Genomic DNA, 24,251 nt, shown 5'->3' with positions numbered 1-24,251 from the left:
CCCATATTAATAATTTAGTTACTAAATGCGAAAAAAATTTAAATATCATCAGATCATTATCTGGCGTTTGGTGGGGTGCTCACCCTACTTGCATTAAGTTGCTTTACAACGCACTTATTCGAAGCCATCTTGACTATGCCTGCCCACTTTTTAGTACTGCCTCAAAAAATGTACTTGATAAATTAGACAAAATTCAATCTAAATCTTTGCGAATTATAACTGGAGCGATGCAATCGTCACCCATCAATTCCCTTCAGGTAGAATGTTCTGATCCTCCTCTTTATTTAAGGCGTCAACTATTTGCTGACAAATTTGTTCTGAAATGTTTAAATTCTAAATGTCATCAGGTTATCCCCAGCGTCTCGTTGTTCATTGACTCAACCCATTCATCTACAATCAGAGCTTCAACTAAACCTCTTCCTGACATCTGTAAAAATTTTAAGTCTCTCTCAGAGCTTCACATCATCCAAAATGATCTACTTCCCTTATACAAATTAAAATATAGTCACGTCACCCTATCCCCAACAATAATAGAAGGGATCGGAATCTTTAAAAGTCATTCCAATCTCCCGGCCCGAACTGTCAATAATATGTTCAATGACATTATTTCATCTAAATGGCCCAACTTTTCTCTTCTATTTACTGATGGATCCAAATCTCCCGATTCTCCTAACTGTGGTATAGGTATTAACGTTTACCACAATAATTCTAATGACAGAATATTTCATTCAATTTCAAATCAATTTTCAATATTTTCAGCCGAGTGTATTGCAATAATAGAATCTCTCAAATATATAATAAAAAATAATTTTGAACATTCCCTCGTTCTCTCTGACTCCCTCAGTTCCCTCCAAAAACTTAAATCCAGTCCTCTTCTTCATCCTGATGATCACTTTGTATGCCTTATTCGAGAGATGATAGCCTCCATTCAAAGCTCTGGTAAAACTGTAACTCTGATTTGGATTCCTGGACATGTTGGTATCATGGGTAATGATATTGCGGATGCCTTGGCAAAACAAGGAGCGTCTAACCCTGTTGTTACCCTCGTAAACCACATTCCCCTATCTGACATTTTTTCCATCATCAAAGATAGATCCCGCAATGTTTGGTCGGAGTATTGGCACATTGCTAGTCAATCCAAGGGAGCCTGCTATGCCTCAATACAAAGGACTATTCCATCAAAACCGTGGTTTCAGCAATTCCCTCATTTTTCCAAAAAAGAAATTTCTTCACTCATTCGAATGAGAATCGGACATTGTTCCGTTCCTTCCCATCTTTTTAAAATTCACGTCCTTGACTCCCCAGATTGTACATTCTGTGGTCTAGAAGTGGGAACTTTAGATCACATATTTTTTGGTTGTCCCTCTCTAAACAAATATCCTCTCTTCTATCAAGCCTTATCTAAAATTGCCTCCCCTCCATTCAACATCTCATCTCTTCTAAGTCTGAACTCGACTCCAATTTTCATTATAATTTTGAAATTTGCCCATTTAAATAAAATTAATATTTAAATTCACCTTTCATTTCTCAATAATTTTAAATGATGGCCAAGAACACCCTTGAAGGGTGAAAGCCAGAAATAATAAGAAAAAAAAAAAAAAAAACTGATTAATAAATTACCTTCTCCTTCCGCTTACTGTTACATACTTTTGTCTATGCTTATTTGTCTATACTTATTTGTGTATTCTTATTTGCCTATACTTGTATATGTATGACCTGAGAACGTGGTGGATGAAGGAACCTTCGGTTCTGAAGAATGTAGATATATATTTTTAATTAAAATGGTGATTTAAACAAAGATAAAAACAAATTTTTATTTAGTCTTATTAAAATTATTATCATTTGCATTGAAAATTAAACATAAATGAGAAAATTAACGAAAGATTTGAACCTAGTGACTTATTTTATCTAAGTACTACAGCGAAAAGCTTTAAAACAGAAATTAATTATCTTAGTACAAAACTTTTTCGAGTTAAATTCTAGCTTCAGAAGCAATAGTGTCATCAAAGCGCCTAACAACAAATTAAAAACAAACAAAAAAACAACAATTATATCTATACGTATAACATCTGCGTGTAAAAAACATGACAACTAATATTCTAGCAAACTAACAAGCACGCTTTTTCCCGCAGGGGTAGTCAAAGAGCATGAAACGCCAACACACCTCTGCCCCGGCACACACCGAGTTAAACTCTGTGTACATTTTCTACCGTTTTAATGGAATGAATTCATATTCCCGGCGCACATTCTCACGCGTTACTCGCTTATAATACGTAAAGGAACACCCTCAGTGTACAGCGATCATACATGTGCCATCGCAAGTGAACCTTCGCATTGAACCTGCATAATATGTCATTAACCTGTCGCTCGTACATACATATGTGTGTTTTCTTTCTTATCTGGACTCTGTTGCATTTAAATACTTTTTAAATGCAACATTCTCGTTTGCTTCGCACTGGTTAGGAGACCGTTTTCGTGCGAGTATTGTTATAAAAAGGTCTGAATGTACGAAGCTTAGTAGGCGACATGCACATGCACACCTGTTAGCTCGTCAGTGTAGTGGTACAAATAACGAATATTTTGATGAAGTTTGCTATACACATTGACATGATCTTTTGGAACATCTTGGTACAGCATTAAACTCGTGCAAGCGTTGTGACAAACAACGTTCTTTTAGCAACCAATGTTGTTCCTTTGTGATTTGTTTAAAATAATATTGACCGATTATTTATTTATTTTATTTTAATGGGCTTTTACAAAAGTAGTTAACAAGTAATACAGTTGTGTTACATAGTTTACAATAAATTATTATTTTTGATTAATTAAGGTAAATTCAAATTAATAGTGTGGATTACGGAAAGCTAAATATGTATTAAGGAACATATACATATAAAAACAAAAGTGTATTAACTACGGAGTTGTGAATTCATACATCTCAGTAAAATGATTAAAAAGATTTCGTTTTATAACTAATACGGAATCTTTAAGCATGTCTACAATATTCCCAAATTTATTACCAAAATGATATAGTCTATTTATAGGTGTATGAGCTTCATAGAGGGTTTTAAAATTGTCACAGAAAAATGTAGCACTTTGCCTGGTATTTCTAGTCGGTACGTAAAATTTTATTTTGGCGAGAATTTCAGGGTTGTCAATGGAATTATTAATAATTTTATTTGAAAGTACAAGGTCAGAGATGATCCGCCTATCTGATAGCGTTATTAAGTTAAGTTGTTTCATCAAAAAAACATAGTTAATATTTTGAATTGGAATATTCAGTTTAAAGTTAATAAATCTTAGAAATTTGTGCTGTACCCTTTCAATATTCTCAGAATGCGTTTTATACAATAGTATATATAATAGATTAAGTTTAATTATTGATAAAAATCTATTATTTTGGAACTTACCACCCTCCTCTTGCCCATATCCATCCCCTCCCCAATACATTCAACCTCAAAACATAACCTTAAAATGAAACATCACCACCTTTATCGATGTTTTGTACGACGCTCACATTTTAATTAATTTTGATGAATTCATAACTATAATTTATTTTTTTCCGAGGTTTCACACGGGATCTAATTTATTTGTATTTTAGATTAGTGAAAAAAGTGCCTCACAATTTTGCCAACTCCGGTTAGCAGGGAACAGTAGGGGCTCTTGGGCGGTATCAACTAAAAAAAACATGTCTTCTTTGAAGAAAGGCAGGAATGAATCCAAGATTAGTTGTATTCAATCTACATCAAAAGAATATTTAGGTAAAATTGTTAATTTTGTAAAGATTTCAACATCTTACATCGTGTAGTAGGTACCTATTGAAAATACATGAGTATTTTTGGAATATTTGTAGAGACAGAGATTTAAAAATTAAAATCAAGTCAAACAAAAAAAAATTGAAATGCTGCTAATAAGAGTTATCTAGGTATTTCTAAAAGCACGTAACTTCCATAATACCCAGCAACAGAAGGCAATGGCCTTTCGCCAGCCACTTCGCGCCGGGAGTTGATGTACAAGATCTCGCATCTTGCCATCGATATATGGGAAACATCCAAAGCAGGGAGATGGTAGCCTATTAAAGGCAACCGAACAGTCGGAACATGTCGTTCCTGCGATAGTCTAGCTTAGCCTTAGCTAGCTGCTGGGAGATGGAATGAAGACTATTGCAGAGGTGCAGAACCATTCATCTCGATTTATTGAGGGGTTTCCAGTGTTTTTTTTAATCTACTGTCTTAAATAAGTTACACACTATAAACAATATAGATGTATACATACAAACATGTGTGTGTATGTATCAGAAAAAATATATGTATAAGGATTAGATTATAAAATCTAAATTTTAAGCTACTCCTTGTACACGTTTATATCTATTTTCTATACGGAGAATAATGATCCTGTATAAAAGTGATACCATGCCAATTCATGTTAAAATATTAGTCATTCAGAATATATCGAAAGCACGTGTTCTTTTCCTAATAAATATCATGGCGGAATGCGACAATATCAGTACGTCGATATCAATATCATTAGTTGTATGAACACGTGTTCCGCCGTCCTCAAAAAACCTTTAGCTTTTAACTGATACTACGTTAGGAACTCTGCCAATGCGTTCGTTAAACACCTACAGTCCCGTTTTTAACAGGAAAACGATTAATTTTACCAGATTTTTAATAAATTAACAGTATTATATAGCAGTAAGTTTTCTGCTTGTATTTTCAGCTAATTTATATATTTACACATCATACAAAATAACTATATGCCATTGGTCATCATGAGACAGGCAGCCGCCTAGTTTAGTGATTTGGTGTGTATGTTCTCCGTAAATGTCTTAATTAAATACCAAGTATTTATAAATTGATTTAACAAAAGCTACATGTTATGCTGATTACAAGTTTCTCTACAAAGGGCGAATGATTTTAACACTATTTTATAACATTGAAATTTTTCATTACAAAAAATGTTGACAACAACTACTAACTGCAAGTTGTCATTCCACTTATAAAGCGTTGATCTTGCAAGTGGAGATGCGCTATGTACGTGTAGCTTCTCTACCAGTTCAGAATGACAGCCGCGCAGGTGGGAATATATGGAATGATAAGGCTTTACATTATTTGAAGGCACCAGTATTACCAAGCAATTCAACACAGCCTAATGAGCGGGATTATTGTTGTACAATGTCTCACATATATTCGCGATGAAGTAAAATGTATTTTGAAGAACTAATTGGCAAATAAACAATAATCAGGGAGCTTAAAGTCATTCAAGATTAAGCCCATTTAGTTTTAAAAGGGAAATATTATTATTTTCTGCATTTTTTATTATCTGTTTGGATCGGTGACACCATGAAATTATTCTGACTTCCACTGAGATAAGGTTAATGTTCAAGGTTCAAGGTTCAATCTCCGATCGAATACCACTTATTGAACTCTGTAGTGCATTTATTTTACTGCGTATATAAAGATACCTAACTAATATTTCATGGATTCCATTGTAACGTAGTGGGCATTATAATATTATTTAGAAAATCACATTCGTTAAGAGGAACGGCTGCGCGGACTTTTTCATGCATATTTTAAATTTGGATTTGAGTCCAAAATACTTGACCAAACTGAATAATCAACAGGTTTAGTAAATATCTAGATATGTGAATATTTTGTCCGTTTTAAAGTGTGATGAGGTTAAATGGGCGCTTTGTCTACGGCTACGGCGCAACGATGGCACAACGACGGCACAAAAAAGCTTAAAACATTATTTATCACAATAATGCTACAGCTCTTTTTTATAAAATAAATAATGCTGTGTACAAAAGAGAAAAAAGGAGAAATGCTAGCATTGTAGTACATCTCCCTCGATTGTATTAAATAGTTCAAACGCCACGTGCCGTTGCCGTCGTCGTGACGTTCCCGTCGCTGTGCCGTTGCCGTCGCCGTGCTGTTGCAGTTGGAATTATAAAAGCGCCCAATATATTCAATAACAACTGATTACTAAAGTTAATTTATGAACCATTAATGATAATGATAGCTAAACGTTTGATATGTGAATGGTACCTGATCATTAATTAGGCACTTGCTTTCATTAAATACTCACACTTCCCTTTGATTTCGACGAGCTCATAACCAGTACCAACCTAATGATTATTTGGGAAGGTACTTTGAAAGACGATTAGTTTGATGAATACTTATAGATTAGATACCTGAGTTCAACATTCAGAAACGAGTTCTGCCGGAGTTCACCGAAACTAATCTCCTATGATTGGTTTCTTCTAAACTGAAGTGAGCGTGGTAATAATCAGAGCTGGGACGAGGTATATTTGTGCCTTGTTTAGGCATTCATTTTTTTATACGTATATATTATCTGGGGTATCAATTTTTCGCAACCAATAAAATTTTTATCATATTTTCACCTTTTTATCTGAGTAAAGCACAAGAGTCAGTACACCTCCCAACCGTCAAGTAACGTTTCAATTCTGTATTGTGGTCAATTGGTGGTATAAATATCTACCACTCTGGAATGTTCATATTAGTACATATTAATTTTAATTAACGAAGGTAATTAAAAATAAAATAAACTCACCTACAATATCCAAACAAATCTTAGATGGCGTATCCATCATACAATGAATTTGGAATTGTTGCTATAATTTGCCTTTTCTTCCATTATTTATTTATTTATTGCATCTAACTATACATAAATCGCGTTTTTTCTCATAAAAATCAACCTCACTAGGACTGAGTATGTATCGAGGTTAACAATTTACATTTGAATGAAGCAAACATAGAGTAATCACAAACATAAAGTAATACTACATACAAACACGAAATATTTCAAAAAGAATGAAAAAAGATGTATTTGATGAGATTTTATGAAATTTGACAGTTTATTGTAACAATATTTGCCATAACTACGTATTAATCATTAGTCCTAAGAAGATACAAGTAGCTAAAACAGCTTGGTGACATTCAGTTTTTAGCAAATACTTCATAGTGTAATATTATAATCATTAATTTGTGTGTCCAATACTTACCCCCATGTTGAAGAAACATTGAACATTTTGTTAATATAATTATAACCTTACTTTTGTTTCGCTACGTCGTGTTATTGGTAATCACTTTGTTTAATGTTCTTAATAATTTGATAGAGATTTAGTGAAAATACTCCATTGGCGCCCTTCAGAGAAGGCTCCTGGGTCAGTATTCTAGTTGCCCACCTCTATTCCGACACTGGTAAGGATATCAAAGTGGTTACTCCTTACTCCGTACCTACATACACTACTCGGGTACGTATTCTTATATTTATATTCTATCTTCAGAATACATACATTCGACATACAGGTCAAGCGGGGCTATTGTAAACTGGCACATGCGATTGAGCGATATTCAACACGGGAGCTGCATTCTTCCGTAGTGAATACATTACACATACGTTATATTGCTGCTTATTCTATAGACCAAAGCCTCTACTAAGACCATGCGCTCACGGGGCTACTGAAAAAAAACAGTTGGTAACTCAAATTGCTATCCTTTGTATTTCAACGGCGGCGCAACCAGTCACTCGCAACTCCGCCTGCGCGTTTTCAGTTGCCAGTTGCTCATAGATATTTCAGTTGCAATAAATTTGCGATTTGTCCAAGATTACGATATGAGACAGTTTATAACAACTGAAGTTTTCTTCTTCATTCTATGATACTAAGGAGAGTGGAAGATACTACCAGTATCGCCCTGGTGTAAGACCACCATTCAGAATTGAAACGTTGCTCCAAATGGCTTTAGCCGTGTTTAGTGACTAGATCTGAATAGCCAGTTACTTCCCCACCTTCCTCTTTCCTTTCCCCACTTACCTTCAGCCTCACAACATCCCCCAATTGGGGATGCCATAGTCTCACTGGCTCCAGACGGGAGCAGTTGGGACTCTTGTGAGGTATTCACTATAAAAAAAATATTAAAAAAAATGATATAACAAACGTACATAATAAGTGAAATCGTAAACCTGAGTAGCGCCGAGAGAAGCTCGATTGCCAACCAGTTTGCAACCGGCAGTTGCCAATCAGTTTCAGTTGCCCCGTGAGCGGATGGACTTAATGTAGGGTTTACAAAATATAATAAACACGAATTAAAGTACAAAATGTTAAACACAAAAAGCTTTTTTTTTAATTCAAATTGCTAATTGGTGATGAACTTTCAATGACATTCAAAATTGGAACTGTTTGCTTAAACAAATTCAGACAAGCGATAAAGAACTAATATAGAAAGAGAAAATTATTTTATTTGCCATTTTCAAAATTAGAACTGATTTTTCAAGAATTCCCATTTTGACTATCCCAATTTAAATGAGACACGAACTCTAATTTTCCCAATGCTCTAACGCCAAACGACCGGACACTACCGAATCCGGTCCCCGCGCCCTGCTATTCTCGTGATAATGAACAAGTTTCGACGGGATATTAGAACAATGCCCATATGGCTATCCCGTGATTTTTGATATCTATTAATAATAATTGGATAATTTGTATTAAATCAACTAACTTTTGGACTCTCCGTGAAGCATACGTACTCATCTTTAAATATTGGTTGAGATAATATATATAATTTAGGAATGTATTTTGATAACAGTGGCTAAATTTTATCTTTATGTATCGTAAGAACTGATTTATTAGGGGTTATTTATTGAGATAAATAAACATCCAAATCTCTACAAAAGCATGTTTCATTAATGAATGCGATCTCAAATCAATTAATTATAGTTTACAGAATAGGTAGTAAAAATCAAATAAAACCACCCAAAAGCATTGACTTTTTAACAACACGGGGTTAATGACTCCATCCAAACTCATCGAAACTTAAATTAAAGATCCGTTAATAATTTATAATTGCCTTAACTTTATTTATTGAGGCATTTAAATCTATAAAAATGATTTTACTACTCTTTAATAATAGTAGTTTAATGAATGTCTGAACAACATAATTAAATGATTTTTCAAACATTTCGCCTTGTGTGAATGTTTCTGCTATGTAAATTGTTAATTAAATTTTCGCATTGGAGTATTTTAAATCAATATAATGGTTTTTTTAACAAAATCTATAACCCGAAACCATTTCCAAATCTTTCACGATTAATTTAATGATTTACATTTTAGAGTGCCGTGTAAAATGTATTTTTTATATTCATTCGATTGAATCATTAGATTTGTCTACCAGTCCTACTCCTTCTCCTACTAGTCCTAAACCTACTTCTAGTCCTAAAATTCCTTCTGGTCCTATTAGCCTAGTCCTTTAATTTAAGTGCTAATTTTCGAGTCTCAAAAAAAATAATTTATTGATGTTTTCAAGTCTAGTAGTGATGGAGATTTCGGGGCATTCAGTTTTGGATTCGCCCGCACTTATTTAATAAATCATACATATTAATACTGATACATATAAACAGCTTACTGCGGTTCAAAGCCAATTAATTCACCTATATTTTATCGTTTATCCCACAATTGTAGATACTATAAAAATTCTTAAAAAATAAAATGGCAAAAACCGTCTAACTAAATTTAGGCAGCCATGGCTCAAGGTCTGGAGTGATGAGGCCTAAATATGGGTAGCCATCGTTCTACTGATTATATAAATAATTTAATTAATACAAGTTATTATGATTTCAAGTAAATTAATACCTACGAGATATCAAGTGACAAGATGAATAAAATGAATGCTAATTTTATGCATTTGTAAGCAGAAGTTGTATAAGAAAAGCAAAAGAGAGCAAATTTTTCAATACTCTGTTTGATGTATCACAGAATGTTATGTGTCGCAGACGATATTATAAACAACTGTGGTTTCTCATATTTTTTCGTTGTAATTCCTCTTCGTCCCGTCTCGGGAGGTATTTAACAAGGCAAGACTATGCGAACCTGGAAGCGGGGGTCATTCACCCCTGTATTCAATTAGTCGGTGGGGATTCAGTTAGGCGAAACCACGCGTCACTACTGGAGCGACCATCGCACCACCTGGAGAGAAGGCTGTATCGTATATCATACTGTCATGTACTTACATACATACCAACCTAACCCTTAACACAAAACCTTAGGATTAGATTACTTAAACGTAAAGGCTGCACGCATACAATTAATATTTCAAAGATTGATTCATTGGAAATTACAGTAGGGTAACCTAGTGAAATACTTTTGAATTACTTTCAGTTTTTTTCTCCGTGGTTAAAGGGCAAGGCTCTCAACTAGCTATCCGTAGGTCGTGGGTTCAAATCCCGGCGTGAGGATCCGTTCAAGTATTACGTAAGCAGATTTATTACAATTATTTACCCCCTCTTCCCCCTTGTCACCAAAAGTAAGCAAAGCTCTCCCCCCCCCCTCCCATGCTTACGTAAAAATTGGTACCTATATGCATTTTTCTGTTAATGTATTCTGTTTTTTAAGCGAGTACCTAAACGTATTAATTATTTGTGAGAATCCCCGAATATGTATTCGGTTTTCAAACATAGACAATGTGTAAAAAAAAATAACCACTGCTGAGCAGTGCTGACGTAATCACTATTTCGTCCCCCCCACCCCCCCATGTCATCAAAAATAAGCAAAGCAAAGACCCCCCTGCCCCTTTTAGTGCTAACATAATACTTGAACGGCCCCTGAGCAAGAAAATTTTATTTGATGAATTTGCCTTATATCACAATTCATTCACTTAAAATAATACATAGAAGATACTCTCAGTATAGCCCTGGAGTAAGAACATCATTCAGAATTGAAACTTTACTTGAAATGGCTTAAGCCGTGTTTGGTGACCAGATCTGAATAGCCAGGTACTCCCTTACCTTCCTGTACCCCATCTCATTTCCTCTCCACTATCTTCAGACCAACTAGGGATGCCATAGTCTCACTGTCTCCAAACGGTTGGAAGCGGTTGATTAGAAAATCGATAGCTAAATATATAGATAGCATGTAAATTTTATATCCAGTCTAGATTAAAAACGAGAATACGACAGAAATGTATATATAATATTGTATTGATGATTCAATCCAACATGTTACTGTACATAATGCAATATTGTATTGGTGATTCAATCCAACATGTTATTGAACATATTTTTATTCCTTTCTTGAAAGAATTGAGTTTTTATACGGACAAAACTATTTATTCATATTAAATATGTACATCCGCCAACAAACAAATTCGTCTTAATATTTTAAAGCATAACGTTTAAAAATTGCTTTTATAATATTTTAATTGTCCCCCTTTATGAACGTGTAGATTTTTACTTGTTTTTTGTTTACCCTTAACCAGTAGTCCTAAAACTATCGATCATTACATAATATTATTTATAACAACCCTATAGTTTGTTAGTCGCTGCGCCAAACACGTGATATTCACATTGTGATGGTTTAAATTAACATTTAGTGAGCTTGAAGATCAAAAGATCTTGCTTTCGTTTTTCGTTGCTTCCTTTTTAATCTTTCTTTGTGATGTGAATACTAAACTGGCAAGACTCTTTTGTTTATTTTATATATCCTTTAAGTTTAAGTGGGCGGCATTGTTGAACATTTATTTTCGCTTTGTGTCGCGTCTTCAACATGTTTTCGTTTAAATTGTGAAAAAGGGAGTAAATTTATTTAAATGTTTTAATCTTTATAAGACTAAAAGCCTGTAATATTGCATTTTTTAAAATCAAATTACGTTATGTAATCAACTTATATATTAATTGTTCTGTATTAAATAAATTAAAACAAAAAATTATTACATTATTTGAAAAAAAGATGTACCAGGAAACCACTGCTAAGTCACCAAACGTAGCAAACTACTTGGGGATACTTATGGCAGAGATGTCGGTCATCCATCTCATATCATAAATAGTTCCCCGGGAGGCGGTAACCGTACCCGCCTCCCAAATTGAATTGAACAGTATTTTACAAATATCGTCATAAAAATTACTAAAAAAATTCTATCCAAACCATAGAGCTATACAATTAGTGGCGCTATTTAAAAAAAAAAAATTATTAATAATTTTTCCGGTACATACCTTGGTATAATTTTACAATTAAGGGAACACTTTTTTTTGTTAAAAAGTAAAGAATAATACATTTAGCAGATTAACCAAAAAATCCCACATAGGAATCGCCAGTTCGTGGTTATACTTGTGTTTATTAAGAGTTAAAATTTTACTCACATACATACGAGTACATTATCTTTGTAGAAGATTAGAAAATAAAATTGAAAAAATAAAAAATCAGGGTTCACTGAATAACAATTCAAAATACATGATTGAAAAATATAAAAAAAATATAAAATTAAAAATGTTAAGTTACATCAGGTCAGATGTTACAGCATGTCGGATGTTACGGCAAGTATATGTTTGTATCAATGGTATTTATCCTAGACTCAATATGATTCATCAAACAGTTAAAAATTAAAGTAAAACTCATTTAACAAAATAACCAAATAACCAAAAAAAAAAACAAAAAAAAAAATAACAAAAAAACCAACCGTGCTGATAACTTGTCGAAACGTATTCCACTCTTATTAGAATGCGATAAGCGGTGCACGTAGACCGGATTCGATAGTTTTATTTAGAGGGTTGGAGGTCAATTGGAAGTAAAGAAGTGGAACCTATTTTTTCCGATTTATGTATCATCTAAGTATAATACATCAATGACCCCAGCCATGAAGTTGTATCATAGAAAACGCTAAAAGCGATTTATCCAAAACCTACTTCCTTACTTAAGGAGGACCAAGAAAATACTATACGTTTTTTTAAATCACATACGTTTATTAATTTAGTATATTACCATTAAATTCTTGTACGTCTCTTACACATTTATATTTGATACGTATCTGATTAAAACGTCGACCACGAAAATATTCTACGTTTTTAAAATCAAATTCCTACGTTAATTAAAAATAGTATTCATGTATTACAGTTAAATTCTTGTACGTCTCTTATACATTTATATTTCATATGTATCTGGTTAAAACGTCGAAATTATAATAAATACAGTCATTAAATAAAAATAAATAAAAACAAAACTGTATGACCAATCGTTAAAAAACATAGTTTTAGGACTTTGTCAAAACAATATTATACAGAAATTACAGTATTTACAGTATTCTGTAAACCATACGATGAAGGCCTCCAAGGTATCTACAAATTATTTTTTAATAAAATAAAATACTTTTTTGTTTTAAAACCACGATATTTATTAATTTAAGAACCGACCGGTTTCGCTTTACTTAAGCATCATCAGGGTACAAATTAATACTAAACAAGAAGTACATAATGTGTGTATATATATAACAAAATATAGAGGGCTTGAGTTTGTGGGCTTGAGGGCTTGAGTCGGTTCTTAAATTAATAAATATCGTGGTTTTAAAACAAAAAAGTATTTTATTTTATTAAATATGTCAAACCACAAAGTGATTGCTTTCTACAATAAATTATTTTTTGTTGTTGTTTTTATTTTATTTTTTGTACAAAGTTGTGGTACTTTTTGTGGTTTGACACATTAACGAAATAATAAAAAAGTTGGTGATATAATATTTTTTAATAATTTTTGCCGAGCGACACTCCATGATGAGCCTTTTACCGGCTAGCCTTCTCATTGATTGTTGTTTACTCGGTTGATTGTTTTGGAATCAATCAACGCAGGTGAGTTCAATACATATTTATTTCTAACAGAACATTTTCAGGACAATTGAAGTTGTACATTAAGGGAGTTGGAAATAACTCTCCATAATATTCAATTTATTACAACCGACCGATTTCGCTTCATGGTACGTATACATACGCGAGCCGAACTGCCAAACTGAACCTCAACTTATGGGAAAGGAACAAAGCAACCGGGAAGAGCGCGAAACGCCGCTTGCAGATGCTTTTCAGTTGCTTAGTCCCTTTCCCATAATTCGTGGCTCGGTTCGCGTTCAGGTTCAACTAGCAAAATTATGGATTACTTCGTGGTGCTTTGCCTTAAGCGGGAATTTAAACCTTATCGCCTATCTACATACGGAGTGTTATTGTTAGCGGCTCGATTTCAAATGTTTCACGACGTTCAGATTAATTTGTTTACATGTGAAAATACATAAAGCTCGTCTACTGGTCTACAACAATAACTTTAACCACCCGATGAAGACATGAAATTAATACATACAGCTCGTCTACTTACAAAAATAACTTTAACCACCCGATGAAGACATGAAATTAATACATCAAACTCGTCTACTGGTCTACAACAATAACTTTAACCACCAAATAAGACATGAAATTAATACACACAGCTCGTCTACTGGTTTACAAAAATAACTTTAACCACCCGATGAAGACATGAAATTAATACATAAAACTCGTCTACTGGTCTACAAAAATAACTTTAACCACCCGATGAAGACATGAACTTAATTGTTTCTGTGTAGATTTTAGCACTGTAACAATTAGATTATATCTTCTTGTGTAAAGTGTGATGGGAGTTCTCACAAGATTATAGTGAACTTAACTGTTATCATTTCCTCTTCTTTATCGTTTTTTTTTCATAATGCTCGGTTCTCCGGACTAAAACCGCATTTTTTCCACGCTCCGAAAATAACGGTAAAGAATGCAGCGCGTCATTGTATAGGAGCATTGCGCAACTTATTAAATTGGTAACCCTCACGGTTAATTCACGACGGTTAATTCGTAAACACCGGTTACGTACGGTGACAATGAAAACTCTACAGACAAAGAAGCACGTAATACGTAACGTTATTTCTAAGATGCAATAATACAAAGAAAACCTGACAGTGTTTCAGTGTCATAGATCAACCCATAAGCATCACAGATCTACACGCGAAAAGTTAATACATCCTTTTTCCCATTAGTTTATCATTAACGAGGTGTGTTATACTTGTTAGGGTCTCAAGAATCTTTAATTTTTTCTGTGTAATATGTGATTTCAAAAAAAAATTTATTGGACTTTACAATCGGATAACATCAATTTTTTTTTCACAGGACGCCCATTGTTGGGAAGACCACTTAATTTTTCATTTTCTAGTTGGGAACGGCTCAGCGCGTTGCGCGGGCTTCGTGTGGACGGAGCCAATAACCAATGCCATGCAAACATAATACTATATTAAAAAATGTCCAATAATTATATTATAGCTATTAGATATAAACAAAGTAAACATAGCTACATAAAAAAAAAAACAGGTAATAATTATATTTACAAAGTGACTAATTGAGTGTTGCAATTTTATGTTTATGTGAAAATTTGTCATTAGATGTAATTTGTATTGTTTTATAAGTTTATTATTCATAGATGTAAAAAATGTTTTCCGAAATAAATAAATGGCTAGGAGTAAAATATGAATAACAAAGCAATTTCCGCAAAATCTTAAATTTTTTTTATTAATTTAATTAATGTTATTGAAGTATAGACGAGAACATATAATTTAGGTTCTAATAAATTCTAAATTTCAATTAATTATTATTATTTTTTTAATCATTATTGTTGTTTTTGAGTATGTGACTTAAACACATTTTTGATACCCTATCAGAAATGAAAATCTAGCTACCACCGGTATGAAGTCTCTGTCTCTGAAATGATAAATATATTTGAAAATTTTTTTTTCAAATATATTTGAGGCTGCCATTATATAATTGTAGTTTACCTTCGTGCCCGTGAGTAAATTAAAATCAGTAAAAAATAGTATTTGATGCATTTTTTGCAGATAATGATTGGCTGATTGGTTTGGAGTAAATAAGAACATAATGAATCATAGAATTACCTCTTTACTTGTATCACCGACCTCTGACTGTTGTGTTTGTTTTATACCTGTCTTCTTTCCTATAGGCAAGTGCCTAAAGAAATACAAAGGTAACTAATTACCTCATAATTGAGTAATTATTTGACCGTTCACAGAAATATGACGATTAATCATAATAATTCGTAATGTTAACCTGCCAATGATGAACTATAGCAATTCTATAAAGTCGTTTTTAACATGTTTTTTTAGTTGTTATTTATTGAGGTAAAGCTTAAAAATTATTTTATATTTGTAACCCTCTACTTCCGCATCAACCTGCCTACTCGTTATCAAATTATTTGATTACAATTAAAATACAGAAAATGTAATTAACACAATTCAATCCACCCGTCCAGTGTAATCATTACAGCGAAGCTTAACATAAATCACTATTTTAGATTAATCTTTACTACAAATCAGTTTACATTATGAATATCAAAAAATATGCTTTGAATCAATTGAAGCTTTTTTTCATCGTTTTTTTTGAGTAGAATAAAATTAAAACCGTCAGTTACTTTATAAAAAATAAAAGCGTAAACTAATTAAAATATCTTTTTTTCATTAGAAATGTATGAACGCGTATAAGAAATAAGTTAAAACAAAAACAATATTATGGCTTAGATTATCTGCGAAAGTTTCCCTTGATTAACTTTTATTCGTAAAATTATTCATAAAATAAATAAAAACCACTTTTGCCCTTGAAACTGAGCGTTTCTAGACATTGTTTGCCAACCAATTTTTATGTTTATTACCTATATTCGTGGCGATATAAGGCACACTAAAAATATACTTATTTTTGGCGTATGGCTTCCTTTTAACTCGCCATCATCTCAATAATCAGGGGGACGAATAGATAAGTAATATATCGAAAGATTTCCCACCATTTTAAATATAAATCAAATTGTGGTATAATGTATTGGTTATGCTCGTTGCCAGATCTGACTAAATAAAATGTTCACTTCTCAATAGTTGTATAAATCTTTCATTCAATGTGCTACAATCTCCGAGGTTTCGTTTCGTATTTATAGTTCCTATTCCATTTAGTGATGATGATACTTAACTATTTATCTTACTATTGTAATGCTGATAGATACCTAATAGTCAATTAATGAGCAGAAAATATCTATTTATTTGCTTGACGAGCAACGACAATTTGTTATTACTTGAATACATTCGATAGGCACCCAGTTACGAATGGAAAAAGATAAAAAAGGAAGAGGTTTGAAATCTGATACACTTGTGTTTATAATATTGGAAAAACGAGAAGACACATAAAAGGATTCGACTTATAAATCAGACTGGCGGAGAAAGGAGTGTAGGGTATAGGTTCAATATAATGTAATGATGCACTTACAAGTGATCGGAATAAGAAGATAGAGAAACAAATAGACATTACCACGATTGCAATCAATCACTTTTTTTATCAAATTAGTTGAATCGGGTCATGTTAACAGTCGGAAAAATCTTAGATAATGTAAGATGATTGTATGAATGTCGATATTACAAGGAGTGTAAGTCAATATTCCAGCATCTCTGCTTAACCCTTCGGGAAATTGGCTTGATAGCCATGGATATCGTAAAGAAGCAGGTTTATACTAGAACTGCTAAAAGGGTTAAATTATATATGAGAAGCTTGGTAATGTAGTATAGGACATACCTGAGGCCTCAAAGTGCCAGACCTGGCGTGAGGGATGGAGGGCTGCTGGTAGTAGCTGTTGGAGGTGAGGGGGTGTCTGTACTTGCTGTGGCCGTATACGCTCTCCATAGTTTTCATATTATTGTCACTTTTCACTTAACACTTAACCCGAGTACATTACTGTTCTAACAAGTACACACACTTTCAACAGGGTCCTATAACGAGTCCAAACGTGTAGGTACTAATTTTTGAAAAGTAAACTTTTGATTAGTGATAAAACTGCACTAAATTATCCATTATGCGTCACAAGCAACTTTCACAGTTAAAATAACAGTAGATTATTTTGAGGGTGGCAATTTTAATTGTTTCTGCGAAACCTTAACATTGTAAATAAGCCCTTATCTAAAACAAAGTTATTTAAAGATTATGTTATTTATTTATAAATTATAAAATTAAATATTATTTTCAGAACACGTGCTCGTATAATATTTTTTTTAAATGAAGATACCAAAATGAAAAGGTAATTCGCATCGGGACGTAACGTCCGTACTTCCGATAGCCCGATTGTACTGAGAAAGACTTCAACGCAGTGGTAGACCAGCAACTCAGTTGCGGTACGGAGCACTTCAAACCCGACAGTCACCCACCGTGGCACTTCACCGAAAAATCTTTAAAGCAAGCATTATTACAGAAGACTAAAACGTAAAGAGTTATATCTTTTGGTGAGGTGTGTTTATTTTACAAGGTAGCGTTAATTAACCGGTTCTTCGCGCGTCAAGTGTTTCATAACTTGGAATGCCAGTTACGCGTAACACCAATGTCAATGTCACCTTGTTCTAGTAACCGCCAATTCTTTTAGACCTCTCGAAGGATTCGAGGAATAGATAAGGATTTATATTAATTGGATTCATAATACAATTCTGATGGTCATTTTAAAAATCATAACTATTAACAGCGCGATCGGTGGTCTTAATCCATCTGTCGCGCCAACAATGGATTTTTTGTGATACTTTATTGCAGTCAAAGTCTTACTGTGTTGTGGTTCTCGTTTAATGGAACATTGAATAACAATAACGATAATAATCATCAATAATTTATCACATAAAAAATTAACATATTTTCCTGTTTTTATATGATTGGACGCAATATTTGTACCTATCAAATTGAATGGATGAATTAATTTTTGATCTTGCCGATCATCGAAATAATACCTATGTATTTATAAAAAGGTTAAATGATTGAATTGGAATCAATGCTTCGTATAACACACATGATCCATTGTTTTTTAAAATGCAAAAATTACATAAAATACACATAAATTTTCTAATTAGCACCGTCAAAGTATTGTTTTTCCTAGATATTTTCTCAATGTCAATATTCTTAGGAGAATATTTATGTCAGCAATTGACCTATTATCCCAATCTCGTAAGGAAAATTTCTAAAGGAATTATTTATTATATGTGCTACTGAAAACACTCACTTGTAGCTTGTGATCGAAGGTTTGGGGATCACTGACCTACAAAACATAATATCGACGCTGGAAAGGTATAAGGGCGTAAGCGACACTTTTTTCAAAAAATTGTAGACTAGAATAATAGTAATAGACCGTACAGTTTTAATTAGAATTTTTGTCTGATCAAAACTGTATGTTTAACTCATTTTTGACTAAATTGTCGCTTACGCCATTTTGTATTTCCGGAGTCGATATAATATGTATATTCTACCACAATACCAAACTGGGAGAAAAATTCAATCAGATGACAAGATCATATTCCTACAGCCACATCGATGTGGCTGGGCATAACTATAACTTCCATTTATTATATCTTCGTAAAAAAACGAAATAAAATTCTAACCACGAACCGTTTATTGCATAGTATATCCAAGCGTACTGCAGCGCGCTACCTCCGAGAGTTCAAACCGAGTCATTGTTGACAAATTAGGTACAAGAATTACTATGATTCTTTTGACGAAAATACATCGCGGCGAGCTCGAATAAACGACGCGAAAAGTGTAGCGTCACAAAACACGTCCGCTACGCTCGGAGGCTCGAGCGCTATTGAGCGTGGAAGCTCCACTATAAAATCGGACAAGCAAGGGTTAGAACTACATCAGAACAACATCGGCTAGCAAAATGAAATCCCTCATATAAAAGTGTCACAGTAGTGTTGTTATAAATCTTGAGAGGCGTTCGTTGAAATGTACTTCTCATGAAGTTGTAAATAGCAAATTTTGACAGTAAATTTAAAGTAAAGATAAAAGTGTCGGAAATATGATTGGTTTCATTTATCAATAGCTTTAAATGACAATAAATGGCAGGTACATACATACCTAGGTAACTAAATATGTATGTATGCATATAAAAATAATATTTGGATGTACACAGATATCCATTTTATGGCGCGCAGGAAACAGCCATATAAATATTTTTTTATCAATGATCTCTAATATTGTAATTTTACTGTCTTGAAAATCACTCAGTTTACGCGCCACTTAGTAAACAATGTTTACATATCAATCATAAGTCATGTGTATTATTTAAGACATATTTTCATTTCTGTTCAGGTGGACGGTTACAGCATTAAATGGTGAGTTATTTCAAGACTAAATAAGACAATGGAAACGTAGTTAGAGCTGTTTATATTATTATTTGAACTTGGACTTGAGGCGATTAGCCAAGCAAAGCTGAAAAAATCAAGTAACAATGCTTTCGACTTTGAAATTTTGGTTAAAAGTAAAAAGACATTTCCTTAACACTACTACGTTTTCTCCTCAGAAAAATACTGCTAGACAACTTTTGAAACATGCATAGTTAAGCAAGACCTATAGAATTCCACAGTAAAAATGTTAAAATCAACACATTAATAAAAAGGTTTTAAATTTTTAAAAAGGCTGTTCACGATGTATTAGAAATAAAATGCCCTTTTCGATGAATGGGTTGAAGATAAACGTAACAAATGCCAGTTCAGACGATGCCCCTTTCTGATTATCGAATTACAGCCCGCAGCGGTGGTGTTTTAATGGTCGACCAGGTATGATTAAACGCCCCTAATTGGATTCCTTTCATCTTCTTCTGTTTCTTTTTCCCCTCCTTCTTCTTCTTTACAGGAACAGTTTTATCCTTTCATGGAACCCGTCGAGGATGTATTGGATCTACAACATATAATATCACTAGAAGGCCAGTGATCGATTCGAATCGTGGAAGTCAATTGGATTCCACGAAGATTCTCAAGTTATGTAAACACGAATTTTTCGCGCCAACCTAAATTCCAATAAGGAAGATACGAATATTAATAAACCTAGAATTTGGACTGACAAAATTATTGACCCTTGTCAGAGATTCAAATCTTCAATGTTAGAAAATAGTAATTTTAAAATGCAACTTTTTGTATGAATACTACATTACTTTTGTTAAGCCAACCGGTTTCGGACAGACTTTCCGTCTTATTCGTATTCACAACCAGTTTCATCATATATTTCAAGATTTTTACAATCTTTGATGGCCTCCGTGGTTGAGGGGTAAAGCTCTCGACTAGTAATCCTAAGGTAACGGTTTTAAATCCCTGCGTGCGTAAGAAAAAAATATCTACTTAATTTGTTTTATTTTACAAGTCTTGCATTAATAATTTTTCAAAAAATGCTTTATTTATCAATGATTACACTAAAACATTATTCTTAGTACGTATCCAAAATTTCAGTTCCTGAGAAAACGGCTTCAAAGTTTTTGGGTTAGAACTTGCATTTATGCCCGTCAGAATGATGTTTTTTCACAAATGCTACTTTATTAAGATTTTGTAATTGATTCAACTTCCAACCGTAATTCTTAGGAGGGGTTGTTTCGGAGAATTCAAACACTTCATCAAATTTCAACGTTCGTTTTCGGGAACTTGAAATTTTTTTCACAGAACTTGAAAATGAACGTTGAAATTTGATGATCTGTTCAAATTATCCGAAACAACCCATCCTTAGTAAGAGATATCAATTTTTCAGTCTGTTCCGTGTCATATATTAAAGTTCTAAAATTAAAAACATTAAAAACACCAATAAATTTTTTATAAAAATATGTGGCAAAATTTAAAGATCACTTTACGCACAATTCGAACTGCACTTATAATATTTTCTTTAGACTACTGGATAGTAGTTTACTTTAAAAAATATATATTTTGTTGGTAAATAGGTAATACTGGATGCTAGTCTTATTTAAAAAATAAACTTTGTTGGTAACTAGGGTAAATAGATACCACTGGATTTTAGACTTATTTAAAAAATTTACTTTATTGGTAAATATGTACAACTCGACGTTAGTCTAATTTAAAGAAATATATATTTTTTTGGTAAATCGCCAAAAAAATTTGGTAACGCCCTCGATTTAACAGGCCGCGATAACCTCTATATTTTAAACGCTCTATATTTTGTTAACAATACATATTCTTATTTTTGTACAGCAGGTACAACCTACAAATAATTTTTGTATGCATTTACTATTTACTTGCTGTTATAATATGTCAAATGGATATGGTTATATGTATTATTATTGTTACTATTGTGAACTTACAATCTTCAGAATATTTTTTTTATCAACTATATATGTAAAAGCCCAATGGGCGTATAAATAAATAATTTTCTTAAAGTTTGTAGTTAAATAGGTAGGTACAACCTATTTAAATATATAAACACTTGAGTTGAATTTACAGATTGCAACAAAATAGATCACTCGATTAAGACATATTAAAATTCAGGCGTTATACACTATAATTAGGTGGATACCTACACACGTGCTATTCTTCAAACGGGTTTGTATTTTTTTTAAGTACTTACAGTAATTCGTAGAGTCAATTTACCAATAAATCTAACCAATTAAGTCAAGGCTACAAAGGGGAGGCCACAGTCAGATGTCTATCGAGAATATATTATTGACTTGTAATTAGAACCTTCAGATTTACACCGACAAGGTAGACAGTACAATGCGTACTCATATTAATTAATAGAAATAAATTAGATTTACTAACTAAAAACCGATTTGCTACAAGTTAATTCAATATTTGTATAATTTCTAAGAATGGACTAATCATTTTACAAGTTGATATTATTGAATAAGGACACATTATTGTTTCCTTCAATATAATACATACCTTCGAGAGGTGATAAATAAGATGCACATATATTTATGTATATAAAGGTTTCATATTTGATGACATTGTTGGGCCATCTAATTAGCGAGTTAGATACAATGTACTAATTTTTGGTAAAATGTGACGACCTTCCCGTAGTAGTTTAGTTATACACGGTGTCCGGAAACTCGTAGTATAAGCGGGATTGGTTAATCTACATCACATGGAGAGCTAAAAAAATGGAGAGCTTTCTTTTCGATATTTTCATTTTTCGGCAAATAAAGGATTGTAAAACTTTACGACGCAAGATATACCCCCTATCGATCGATTTATTTCAAATTTTGCCAGAAAATTTATGTATTTTTTAGTGAATGGAAACTTCTGAATTTCTGAGTGTTGTTATAATTGTTTCATAAACCTTACAAAAATTGTTTAATAATAAGCACTAGTAGTAAGTAATGGAACGAATGTTTTAAATACCCTCAGGGCGATATTTAATAAAGACATTGCTATAAAAATTAGGATAAAGCACAAAAGTTCATATTGTTTAATATTCTCATCTTTTGTTCTTAAGTCATTTCCAAATTATAATAACAACATATATGTATCTACCGGTCGATGGCTGAGTTGACATCGCGTTTGAGTCCCACCCAGGCGTAGTGTGTTCAATTCCTCGACTGGTTTAGTCCTCCATCACAACACAAGCAACATTTTTCGCTTGCTGTGGCGGTAGTAGCAGGTTTTCAAATATTGCCAGATTATTTGTAACCCGATAATGTTCGACTTTCTTTTAAAATTAAAAAAATATATGTAACGCAACAAATCTCAGGCAAAAAATACATGTCACTGATTACGATACGTAAAAAAAACTTTGAGTTAACAGAACTACAAAGTAATATAAGATCCGGTGGTTATAATTTTATAGAATTCAAAACACAACTAAAAACATTCATGTAAAAATATTTTAATATATTTTTTAAAGTCAAAAATAAAATTAAAAAAGAAGAGTGATAAATAGTATTATAAAAAAAAAATAAAAACAAAAAACTTACACATAACTATTTATGGGGGTGCATCTTTAAATAAAAATATATAAACCTAATTATTTAAATGAAATTTTATTATGTATTACATTATTCCTCTGCTATCTATAATTTTTATATTTTTCAATAAATAAATATCTTGTTAAATATTAATTCCAACCATTGTTACTAACACTTGTAAAAAAATTGAAACCCTTTAATGTACACAATGTGATAAAGATGGCGTATAAAAGAGTAAAATAAACGAACTCAAACCTTTCTCTATTTGTCTACTTGCATCATGAATTGTATTTTCCCTCTTATAATAAATACGTCAATAACGAACTCCCTTGGTTTGTTCATTAAACTTTTATGAATTAGGAACATATTTCAAATTTAATTTAATTAGTAAATTTCTAGCAAGTTAGGTAAATACCTCAGGAAGTGTAAAAGCTCCAAAGTAGGTGAACATCAAATTATATTTATTTATTTAAGTAGGTAGGTACCTATCTGGATAGTCTTACCCTTTTTGATTTTTATTTGTTCTTTCCTGGTCTTGGCGGGTGACTTTGCTCACTTTGCACGTGCTCTATGCTCCATGGATAGACTACTCCATTGTCTTTGAAAATTTTGTGTTTGCCGCTCTCTGGTTAACACCTAACAAAATTTATTTTTAAGAATGTCTGATTTAAATAGGTACCTATTATTTTTACTTGTTGTGTTATAGATT

General features: G+C 32.6%; 1 protein-coding gene across 2 annotated transcripts in view; it reads right to left on the bottom strand.

Moving 5' to 3' along the window:
* LOC149424976 (uncharacterized) overlaps positions 1-19,342 on the bottom strand; it is a 177,375-nt gene extending 158,033 nt beyond the window's left edge. Inside the window, exons 1-2 of one of the 2 annotated variants that reach the window (XM_089648243.1) lie at positions 19,252-19,342; positions 17,410-17,629 (exon numbers count right to left, since the gene is read on the bottom strand). In XM_089648243.1, the coding sequence (XP_089504369.1) occupies positions 17,410-17,526 (117 nt within the window). In that variant the 5' untranslated portion in view covers positions 17,527-17,629; positions 19,252-19,342. Of the gene's footprint in view, positions 1-17,409; positions 17,791-17,896; positions 17,948-19,251 lie in introns of those variants that run through there. The other variant, XM_089648250.1, reaches the window with a different exon arrangement.
* Between the last annotated feature and the right edge of the window lie 4,909 nt (positions 19,343-24,251).

This window comes from Hesperophylax consimilis, chromosome 3 (genome assembly GCF_061612785.1).
Source record: "Hesperophylax consimilis isolate HC1 chromosome 3, BYU_Hcon_1.0, whole genome shotgun sequence".
In the NCBI taxonomy this organism is placed as follows: domain Eukaryota; kingdom Metazoa; phylum Arthropoda; class Insecta; order Trichoptera; family Limnephilidae; genus Hesperophylax; species Hesperophylax consimilis.
Note: the sequence above shows the minus strand (reverse complement) of the source record. Positions and strands in the feature narration are given on the sequence as shown.